The sequence below is a fragment of the Arvicanthis niloticus genome, chromosome 17 (genome assembly GCF_011762505.2).
Source record: "Arvicanthis niloticus isolate mArvNil1 chromosome 17, mArvNil1.pat.X, whole genome shotgun sequence".
In the NCBI taxonomy this organism is placed as follows: domain Eukaryota; kingdom Metazoa; phylum Chordata; class Mammalia; order Rodentia; family Muridae; genus Arvicanthis; species Arvicanthis niloticus.
Genome location: NC_047674.1, coordinates 8,562,238 through 8,574,618, shown reverse-complemented (window position 1 = coordinate 8,574,618; position 12,381 = coordinate 8,562,238). Strand labels below are relative to the sequence as shown.

The 12,381-nt window shown below is 35.8% G+C and overlaps 1 protein-coding gene across 1 annotated transcript in view; it reads right to left on the bottom strand.

Moving 5' to 3' along the window:
* Nucleotides 1-12,381, bottom strand: part of LOC143434762 (solute carrier organic anion transporter family member 6C1-like) — a 75,829-nt gene that overhangs the window by 37,696 nt on the left and 25,752 nt on the right. Inside the window, exon 7 of the mRNA XM_076914644.1 lies at nucleotides 3,027-3,171. Within this exon, the coding sequence (XP_076770759.1) occupies nucleotides 3,027-3,171 (145 nt within the window). The remainder of the gene's footprint in view (nucleotides 1-3,026; nucleotides 3,172-12,381) is intronic.

Sequence of the window (12,381 nt, the reverse complement as noted above, 5' to 3'; positions counted from 1 at the left end):
GCAAGAAATAATAGGTGAGCTTATGTGTTTGAAGGAATTTATTTAAGGACCTAATTCTTTTTAATGCTGTGTGATAGTCGTAGGTTTCATTTGGATTGAGTTGGATACAGGAGTGTTTGGTCATGGTTTAATAAACAGCATTAGTCTGTAGAGAAGTGATAGAAAAGTTTTAGCTTTTAATGAAATAGATTATGTTTAATTTCCTGCCCTCCCACTCATTAGCTTTGTAACCCTGAGCCAGTTACTTTGCCTCTGAAATTTGTATTTCTTATCACTAATTTGTGGAAAATATAATGCTAACCAAGTGGGGCCACTGAAGGATTTAATGAGATGTTGTTTGTGGGTTGACTCACTAAACTCTGTGGGTTGATTTTTTAAACCATAAATTAAAAGATATATGTTTTCAAAAAAAAAAAACATGAAAAGCAGCAACATATATCACCTAAACAGTGTGACTTTGTCTTAGTTAGGGTTTCTAGTGCTGTGTGGAGACACCACTGCCATGACAACCTCTTTTAGAAGAAAACATTTAATCAGGGGTGGCTTAAAGTTTCATAAGTTTAGTCCATTAACACCATGGAAGGAACATGGAGGCATGAAAGGAGACAACTTACTGCAGAAGGCACTGAGAGCTCTAAATCTGGTTCAGGAAGCAGCAGAATTAAAAGTGACTACTAGCCTAGCTTAAGCTTCCAAGACCTCAGTGCCCATCCCAGTGAAACACTTTCTCCCACAAGGCCACATTTACTCAACAAGGCCACACCTCCTAATAGTCCCATTTCACATGGGCCAAGCATTCAATCACCTAGGGCCAGTGGGGGTATACTTATCCAAACCACTACAGAGTGGATTGATGAAATAATTAAAAATGAGGAAAAACAACTCAATAAAGGTGTCTTAGTCCAGGTTTCTATTCCTGCACAAACATCATGACTAAGAAGCAAGTTGGAAAGGAAAGGGTTTATTCAGCTTACACTTCCACATTGCTGTTCAAAAGGAAGTCAGGACTGGAACTCAATCAGGTCAGGAAACAGGAGCAGATGCAGAGGCCATGGAGGGATGGTACTTACTGGCTTGCTTCCCCTGGTTTGCTCAGATTGCTTTCTTATAGAACCCAAGACAACCAGTCCAGGGATGGCACCACCCACAATGGGCCCTCCCATCTTGATCACTAATTGAGAAAATGCCTTACAGCTGGATCTCATGGAGGCATTTCCTCAACTGAAGGTCCTTTCTCTGTGATAACTCCAGCTTGTGTCACATTGACACACACACACAAAGCCAGTACCATAGGTCTGAGTGGAAATTATACACAGCAGCCCCTCTTCTCTAGGCTCAGGTATCATTATGGAAGAGGAAACAAAAGGAGTATAAGAGGCAAGAAATAATGGGTAACCACAAACAGTGTTTTCTGAACATTCTAAGGCTCTAAGGCTCATACACATATGAATGCACAGTAGTTGCACAGAATGCACAAAACCTGTGGAAGCCTAAACAAGAGAAATTCTAGTAAGGAAGTAGGAGTTGGGAAACAAATTCATGCCCTAGAAAAGAACTATTGGTAATTGTTAGCTCTTTGGAATAGAAGGGAACTTGGTTTTTCCAAAAAGTCTACCTCTTAAGGTATCACCAGTTTTCTTTTAAGTCTGCCTTGAGGTACCTACCACCAGTCAGATGGTCCTTGAACCACAGACCTTTGTAATTGGTGGTTTTATGGACCCAATCTTTGGAATAATCAAAAAAGTTTCTTCTAGGAGACTTCCTCAGAAAACTACAGCCCAATGAAAAATGCAATACTAACTTACTATTGGATGATTGACAAAACCAAAACTTTGGCAAAGAAGCCTGACAACTCTGATGACTGATAGTTTCATTTGGGAATTTATTACAGGAGTCTAAGTCACTGCTGTGGATATCAAAATTGGCCCACAGTCCATCCTTATAAGCCAAGGTAGAGCATGCAATTGTTAATACAACTCTTATTTGGTGGCTTATACAATATATGGGGAAACTGAATGGAGAAAAAAGAAAACATACTCAATAATCTGCTTATAGTAAAAGCTTCTGCAGTTGTTAACGTATGGTTTTTAGACATAATTTATATTCACTCTTTCTTACCTTTCTATCCTTGTGGTTATTTAAAATTAATGTAAATACTCTTTGATTCTTTCACTGGTTATGCTAAATGCTGTAACATGCCCGCTTGATACAATTATTAGATATATTTAATTAGATATTTTATTTAATTAGATAATTTAATTAGATATATTTAATTAATTCTAGAACCTTTTAATACTTCAATTTATAATGTCTTTTAGAGAGTCATTCTCAATACACTTTTATGATTGAAAATGTATACACTATCAAGTGCTGTTTAGTGTCAAGACATAGAACAAATGTGCATGAAGAATATCAGTGAATTTATGCATTATGATATTTAGAAAAATTAAGATTAAATATAATTTTATATTTCTCTGTATAATAGTAGATTAAAATTGCATTACATAGACAGTGAAATCTCTCTCTGGAAGTTAAGAAAAAAATTAATACACCACTTAATTACAATGAATTAAGGTTAAATCAATGTGAATCTGAAGCATACAGTTTCAGGTGAAAGAAATAGAAAAAATAACTAGGAAATGTGACTATTTTAGAAAAACATTGAATACAGACACACAAGAAGGAAGGTATAAAAGAGCTTGATGCACTATGGTCTGAGAAGAGTTGTTTGTTAAAGGGGAGAAGAAAGGAAAAATGGACAAATATATAGATGGGAGGCAGGAAGATAAAGAGCATTGTGAAATTTTATATATTAAAAATATGTATGTGGTGTTGGCATGCTCCTGTTTTTATAATTTTAGCAAAGTGGCACTCAAATACACTATACTTTCTCTTCTACTTATATGACAATATGTCTGTGATATATATATATATATATATATATATATATATATATATATATATAATCACTTAAAGATGTACATTTTCAAAATTTTAAAATCAGCATAGGAAACAGAAATACCTACCTGTGAGCTTAGTGGCAAACTTGGGTGTTATTAAAAATTGACTTTGTAAATATTTGGGCAAAAAGTATGATGATGACTTAAGTGTCATGGACTCTGTGACTTTGCAGAGTGCTTGTGTCAGCAACAGTGGGTTCTTCAAAAGAGACTGAAAAAGAACATATATATCACAATGATTTTTATCTCATCACATGGAGAGCTGTCTTACTATAGTTTAATCCTAAGGTATATAAATATGAAAATGAAACTATATAATTTTCTAATAGACACCACACTATATAAGAGACTTGTAGTTTGGTTTCTCTCTACATCAAATATAGCTTTTATTTATTAATCTGAGTGTCTTATTAGATACTCTCATATTTTGGATTTATCTATCTCAGCTGTTGTGTATTATCTAATTTTACATCATGTGATTTTACTGTATATATTGGTACCTATAGGATTAAATATTTATGCCACTTTCAACTCTCCAATGTTACATAGTTACAATAAGAACCTGTATGTATGATTTTCTGCAGTATAGTAGTTATAGAATTGTGCATACTTGGAAGGGGATTTAAATATGAGGTATATGAATAATTTATTTTACTTTTTGTTCCTGATTTTCTTCAGTTTGTATCTCGATATAATAATACCTCTATCAGAGAATCCGGTTTCCTAATTAAGAATCATATATTCTAAGATTCATTAGAACAATATTTAAGGTTTGGTAGGTCCTTGCAGAGGGAAAAATCCCATCATTAAGACACTGAGCATGGGAAGGCTTTACAGTTGCCAGCATCTGAGTATTCTAAATCCTAGCCATTAATACAGCTAATATGAAAGCAAAAAAGCTTCTATTTAATTCCATCCCTCAGGCTGTGAGTACCTTTGTCACCCCTTGTACAAGCCTAATCTAAATATTGCACTGATAACTAAAACAGTTTTAGGTTAGGCTACTATGGTTTGTCATACAGCAGTAGCATAGACTAGCATAGATCACATAATTAGAAATACTGGATAACCTTTCCTTGCATTGGTATACTTGCTGAGATGGAAATCATAAAAGCACTCATAATCAAAAACAGTTATCAAAAAATGCCAAGAAATAAGTTTAACCTTGGAAATAATGCACATCTATGGCGAAAATCATAAAAGACTATTAAAGAAATTGAAGTAGACACACACATAAAATTAAAATATCACACATGATAACACTAAAATTAACACTAGGGAAAAATAATGATCAATATATTCAATGCAAACTTAACTAAAACACTAGTGATATTATTTTAGAGCTATTAATATCTTATTGAAATTCAGAAGGTATAAAAAAGATGCCAATAACTTGAATTAATCTATAACACAGCAGACCTAAAAGAGTCAGTATACCTGATATCAAGACGACTGTAGAGTCACAGTAGACAAAGAAGCATGACCCAAACAAAACTCACAGAGTACAGTGAGCCAAAGATAGAACTCTGTAGGTGTGGTGACTTATAGCCTGCTGATTTTTGATAAATGATCAACAAGTGTACACTGAAGAAGAGACAGGTTCTTCAGTGAATGAATGTCCACTTGCACAAAACTGTAAATTCACCCTTGTCTTTCATTATGTAGAAAACATCAACTCACAAGTGATTAAAATGTAATCATAAGACCATAAACTCTTACAACTAAGATGGAACATAGAAGCTATGCTATATCAGTATTAGCAATGGTAAATTTTTGTTTACGTCTCCAAAAGTACAGAAAGCAGAAACAATGTAGACAAATGAGATCATTTAAAAACCAAGAGGCTTCTGTGTAGGAAAGAAAACAACCACTGGAATGAAGAGACAAACTCTAGATGGGAAAGAATGCCTGCCACATATTCTTTGTTTCAAGGATGAATAAGCAATACAGGATAGGTTCTGAAGAAAATAAAATAGAAAAAAGGTAATGCAATTTAAAAGTTGACATATGTTCTGAGTATGCATCAAAAATTGAAATCTAAATAGCTGAGAAATGATACATAAAATCAAAAGAAGCCAAAAAAATCTAGCTACAAGTGCCACCCAATTCTGGGCTAAGTAGCGTGTAAAACTTGCTTTCAAGAGCTGTAGAGGCAATGACATGTAGAAGATTAAAAGATGGATATTGTCTTTTGAGATGTCAGAAAACAAATTCATTGTGGCTACTACCATTGGGATATCTAATGCTTTGCTCCTTGGCTTTGTTGTTGTTATTGTTGTTTTGTATTGTTTTATTTTATTTTTTCCCCTGTCTTCATAAACTTTTTCAAAAATGGTTTGAAGAATTCCTCAGCATTTGGGAAAAAAATGTGTGTGGAAATGTAGGGACCTAAGAAAGAAAATAAATGACTGAAATGGGAGTACAAAAGGATTCACCCTGCTCTCTCTTTCCAAAGTGTTGCGGAGTTGGTGGTACTACTGGAAAAATTGCAGATGGATGTGGAAACGCTGGGGAGGTGAGGAGTGCCAGAAAAGGAAGAACAAAAGAGCTCTGTTCTGGTGACTGAGAAGGAGAACAGGAGTTTCTCACAGGAAGAAAGAGAGGAAGAACCAGGCAGTCAGGTAAAAGAAAAGATGAAAAGTTGGGAGGACAATTAGATGAAACAGCCTGTTTTGAGAGAAAGGGTTATGTAACTGTCAACACAAGACTGCTAGGGATTTGGTGACAGCTGTACTAGATGTAGTCCACAATTGCAATGGTTAAAAGCAAAACAAAGCAAGGAGAATGGATATAGTCAAAGGTCAGTTACTGGGCGATACATTGATATACAAGAACTAATTCAATTTTCTGTTGCTGCTCTAGAACAATATTGTTTAGTGGCTTTGAGAGCTTGGGACAATGTTGAGGAGTCCAGGAAAAGATCCACCTCATTTACAAACATTATACAAGGCTCCAGAGAAGCTTTTGCTGGTTAGTCTCAGCTATGAATAAAGAGATACCAGGAACTGATGCAAGACAGGTGTAAATAAAAAGTCTAGCACATGAAAATGCAAACACCAATGTAAAAATGTTATTAGACTACTAATGGTGTGGGCAGCACACAAGGACAATTGGATAATGGGTACAACTGATATTGGTTCTAACATGTACCATGCTAATATTATAAATCAAGCTATAGACAGAGGTCTCCAATATCAAAATGTCTGATGTTTCAATTGCAGGAAATATGGCCATTTCCAAAAAGACTGTGGCCAAGCTACTAAAGGTCTCAGGTCTCAAAATGCCAGGTGATTTAACTGTGAGAAATATGGTACTTTGCACTGAAAAAAAATGAACAAGCCATTTTTATCAGCAATGGTTTTTCTAAATATAAATCAGATAAAATGTCTAGATTTATATTGATGTGCAGATGGTGCAACAAGGGTTGCTATTGGACCAATGTGTGTAGGTACAAGGGAGATATCCAAGGCAATTTCTTACTGTCAGGAAATGGCTTTGTGTGCCTGGCTCAAGGTCCCCATAGCAAAAATTTACAGCTGTTTCAGACAACAGCAGCTGACATTCACCAGGTTATTAAAAAAAAAAACCTATGGAATTAAACCAGCCTATATATGCTCAGAATGTGTTAACATCAGAAAGGAAGCCTGTAAAAGTGTTGCATTGGCCATGCAGGTATGCTTATATTTTCACAGAAAGTGAAAAAATGTGAATACCACCAAAACTGATACAGGTTAGATTTGAGCATGAGAGGTCTCCGGAAAACCTTGGCCACTGGTCCAAAAAAATTACTTATTTCAATTAAGATATCCCTGTTTCTAATTTCCTACCAAACCACACATGGCAAAATTAAAGGCTTAAAACAGAAAGGGGGACATGTAGTCAGACTTTTTTAGCTTAAAAAATTACAGTAATATTATGAGAATATGTTTTTGTTTTAATCCCAGGTACAGGGTTTAGAGACGCTTCAGATTGTACACAATGGCTGATATAGTTTGCCTCATGCTCTACCAGGAGTATGATTTTGTTAGCTGTAGATATTTCCTACAAGTGTGTGACATTTTGAATTCCTGGGACTAATCAGATAGGATGTAAATGCTAGGGCCCCAAGAGTTGGAGAGCTGATGTTGTGTTGTTTTCTTGTTGGTTGTTGTTTGAAAATAGCCGTGCACAAAGAAGAAATGAGAAGGACAAGGAGGAGGAGGAGAAGGAAGATGAGGAGGAAGATGAGGAGGAGAAGAAATTAGATATCCTGACTGTGAAGATCAAACTTGTCCCAGAGAAGTTGACACCCTAATCAGCAGGAAGTAGTGCAACAATAATGTAGTCCCCCTTCCCCTCTGTCTTTTTTCCCCCCATCTTGTTTAGTGCTAGGTAGTTGAAAGAGAGGAAGAACTGAAATGAAGAAGGTTGGAGGGTTGGAGAAAAAAAAACACAAACAAGTCAAAAGTTCAGATATAGAATTCACTGCCCAAAATGCTGAGCAAAATTAAACTCTTCTACCCTTAATTTGCTCTAGGCAGGCATTCTGCTACAGGGATAACAAATAGCTATTAACAAAGAGTCCAAAACATCAAAAAATAATAATTGTGTTAAGGAGGAAATATAACCTCCTATACATTGTTGGTGGGGGTGTGTATTGGACCAATCCAGCTATAATGAAAAAAAGAAAAAGAAAAAAAAAAAAGAAATGATATTACTCAAAAGTCAAGAGCAGATTTACCATATATCCAGCTACTCCGTACACATTAACCATTTATATTTCTTATAGATTTAAGGATTCAGGCCATCACTTAGGGTATAAATTACTCTGGCTAGGGCAACACATGTTCATACAACCCTTTACTTCATAACTAGGATAGAAAAAGAGAAAGTAATAGATCATACTTCTGCAGTGCCACTTAGGAAACATGTTTACTGGACTTCTGGTTAAACTCCACCTCTTAGAATTCCCAAAGTATCATAATGTTTCTCTGGGAAATAAGCTGCTTTTACCATACTGAACTTTAAGGAATACTAAATAACTTTTCAAATTACAGTAATATCAAAGTAAGATTACCAACATACAAAAATAAATGTGGCATGTATATACAAACATGTAAATGTTTTGTGAATAATTAGCTATAAAGAATTAAATTTCATAATTTTTAAATGATAATATGTGAGTAAAGGGAAATGCATTAGTTATGATAAGTTAAAGAGAAAGACAAAGACAAAATGCTATCTGCAGTATCTAAGGGCTAAAAAAATAGTTTATCTTCATATAGAACACTGGCTATTATAGTGCTGGATAAGTAAATTTGTAGAAGGATGAAAGTTGGCAGAAAATCATGCAAGGAAATGCTTTTGTGATTTGTATAGTGCAATGCCCATGGTCCCCAATCATCTTTCTTGTAATTTATAGGGAGTATCTTAAAGACTACAAATAAAGACTCTAATGGTGGGATGAAGAGACACTAATTACTGTGATTCAGTAAGTGTCTGCTATCTTTACTGTGTGAGAAATCACAATAAACCCTATTAATATTGACAATTAATTTACTTTATTCAAAGAATTTTAAATAATTTGAAGTTTAAAATTCTTATTCTTAAATTTTACAAAATATTGGTAAAAATTTCAGCTTCATATGGTACAATGTAAATCAGTTATAGTTCAGATTATGTATTTTTAAATAATAAGTGCAGTAAATATGTGCATAGAATTAATATTAAATAGGCCAGCCATGGTGCTGCATACCTCTAACTCTAGAAATCCAGAGATTGAAGAAGGTTTAAATGTTCAAGTGAAACCTCATCAATATAATGCAAGTTTTAAAAAGGAATTAAATTCTTTATAAATTGATTATATATAATCAATTATTATAATGGATTCATGGTTTCATAAAGAGATGCATTTTAGAGTTAGATGTAGTGGGAATAGGAATTGATGAAATGGAATCTTATATAGAATATACACTTAGCTCTAAAACAGGTGGATATATATATATATATATATATATATATATATATATATATAATCTATACACACATAGAGGGAATATATAGAATATCTACTTAGCTCATATATATATATATATATATATATATATATATATATATATATATACATATATAGTCTATACACACACATAGAGAGAGAATATATAGAATATCTACTTAGCAGAAACTACATCATGAATGATAGTCCATATTCTGAACCTAGCTCCTGTTCACATCTATCCTGACAAAGTCAATCAAATCCACACACAAAACTTACAAACAAAAAAATTCTCAAAATTCATATGGAAGTAAGAAAGACCAAAGATAGCCCAAACGGCCATGGAGAATAAGAACATGGGAAGAGGTATCACTGTAGATGATTTCAAGTTACACTACAGACCCGTATTATAAAAAAGGATGGAACAGGCACAAATATAGCATGCCAGGTAAAAACATGTTCATCAATGTAATAGAACATCCAGATGTATCTCAATGCAATCATAACCACTTTACTTTTGACTAAGAAACCCCAAAACACAGATTAAAGAAGGTAGTATCTTCATCAAATGTTGCTGGAAAAACTGGACATCTATAAGTGTAAGAATCAAGTTTAACTTTGTCTCTCATCCTATATAAATATCAGTTACAAATGGATCAAAGACCTTCTCCAGTGTTATACCCGAATCTCTGAAAATATCAGAGGATAAAATAAGGAGTACATTTAAAGATAAAGAAAGGGATTTACAATATGATTTCAGAGACTTGAGAAATAATGTAAATAATGGTGATGTAGATTCCTACAAGATCAAAATGATTCTTTCATGCAAAAGGTATCATTATTAAAATTAATAGATAGCTTACTAAATGGAAAAAAACTTCTCTACTATGTATGTGACAGCTGGTCAGAATATACAAAGAGAAAAATATCCCTAAAGAAGGCAAACAACCCAATTAACAAATGGTCTAGGAATCTGTACTGAGAATTGTCTAAAAAAAAAGATCTAACCCAACCTCATCTCCAGCACTGATCTTCTTCATTGTCTATCCTCAAACCTAGATGTTCCGCAACAGAAATGTGCATAAAGAATACATCTCCCGGCCTGGAACACTGGTTCTTTCCGGTCTGGGCCAGAGCACTGAGCAGACCTTGGGTGGCAGCTCTGCCCCCAATCTCCAAGAACCCAGAGGAAGCGTGGATCGCAGGTGCTCTAACTTGGGCAGTATCTTAGGTAAGCAGACAGCAAGGCCCGCCCCAAACAGGGAGTAACTGGGACCCACAAGGACCCAGGAAGTCACTCCCAGCCTGAAACACTGGTTCCTTCTAGTCTGGGCCAGAGCACTGAGCAGATCTTGGGTGGCAGCTCTGCCCCCAGTCTCTAAGAACCCAGAGAAAGCAGGGATCCCAGGTGCTCTAACTTGGGCAGTATCCTGTCTGAACTTGAGCACTGAGCAGATTTTGAGCCCCAGTGCTTAACCCAATAATTACACCCACCCAACAAATTCTGATACAACCAAGATAATAGGAAAGACAGGCTCCAGTAAGGGACAGGGCAGGTAGCACTAAGGAGATCCAGATGGCCAAAGGCAAGCGCAAGAACATAAGCATCAGTAACCCAGGGTACTTGGCATCATTAGAACCTAGTTCTCCCACACAAGAAAGTCCTGAATTCCCCATAACACTAGGAAAGCAAGATTCAGATTTAAAATCACTTCTAATGATGATGATAGAGGACTTTAAGAAGGACATAAATAACACTCTCAAAGAATTTGAGGAGAACGCAGGTAAACAGGTAGAAGCCCTTAAAATGGAAACACAAAAATCCCTTAAAGAAATACAAGAGACCACAACCAAACAGGTGAAGGAATTGAACAAAACCATCCAGGACATAAAAATGGAAGTAGAATCAATCAAGAAATCACAAAGGGAGACTATCCTTGAAATAGAAAACCTAAGAAAGAAATCAGGCATCATAGAAACAAGCATCACCAACAGAATACAAGAGATAGAAGAGAGAATCCCATGTGCAGAAGATATCATAGAAAATATTGACACAACCGTCAAAGAAAATGCAAAATGCAAAAAGTTCTTAATAAAAAACATCCAGGAAATTCAGGACACAATGAGAACAAACCTAAGGATAATAGGTATAGATGAGAGTGAAGATTCCCAAATTAAAGGACCATTAAATATCTTCAACAAAATTATAGAAGAAAACTTCCCTAATCTAAAGAATGAGATGCCCATAAACATACAAGAAGCCTATAGAACGCCAAATAGACTAGACCAGAAAAGAAATACCTGCCATCACATAATAATCAAAACACCAAGTGGACAAAGCAAAGAAAGAATATTAAATGCAGTAAGGGAAAAAGGCCAAGTAACATATAAAGGCAGACCTATCAGAATTACACCAGACTTCTCACCAGACACTATAAAAGCTAGAAGATGATGGACAGATGTCATACAGACCCTAAGAGAACACAAATGCCAGCCCAGGCTACTATACCCAGCAAAACTCTCAATTACCATAGATGGAGAAACCAAGATATTCCATGACAAAACCAAATTTACACAATATCTTTCCACAAACCAAGCATTACAAAGGATAATAGCAGGAAAGCTCCAATACAAGGAGGGAAATTATACCCTAGAAAGAGGAAGAAAGTAACCCTCCTCCAACAAATCCAACAGAAGATAGCCACACAAAGATAACTTCACCTCTAATAACAAATATAACAGGAGACAACAATCACTGTTCCTTGATATCTCTTAACATCAATGGACTCAATTCCCAAATTAAAAAACATAGGCTAATGGACTGGTTACATAAATGGGACCCAGCATTTTACTGCATACAGAAAAGCCACCTCAGTGCAAAGACAGACTCTACCTTAGAGTAAAAGGCTGGAAAAAAATTTTTCAAGCAAATGGTCCTAAGAAACAAGCTGGAGTAGCCATTCTAAAATCTCCAGCCTGAGAACACAAAAGGAGGGACTCATGGCTCCACCTGTATAGGTAGTTGAGGGTGGCCTTGCCAGGCATCAGTGGAAGTGGACAGTCTTGGTACCTGAAAGTTTGGATTCCCTAGTGTTGGGGAATTGCAAGAGCAGGGAGGTGGGAATGAGAGGATGGTGGGAGCACACCCTCATAGTAATTGGAGGAGGGGGAATGGGGTAAAGGGTTAGGCATCAGTGGAAGTAGAGGGCCTTGGTGCCTGAAAGTGTGGATTTCCAAGTGTTGGGAAATTTCAAGAGCAGGGAGGCAGGAATGAGAGGATAATGGGAGCACACCCTCATAGTAATTGGAGGGGCGTAAGGGGTTAGGTATCAGTGGAAGAGGAGGGCCTTGGTGCCTGAAAGATTGGATTTCGTAGTGTTGAGGAATTTGAGAGCAGGGAGGCAAAAATGGGAGGATGGTGGGAACACACCTTCATAGAAATGCCCA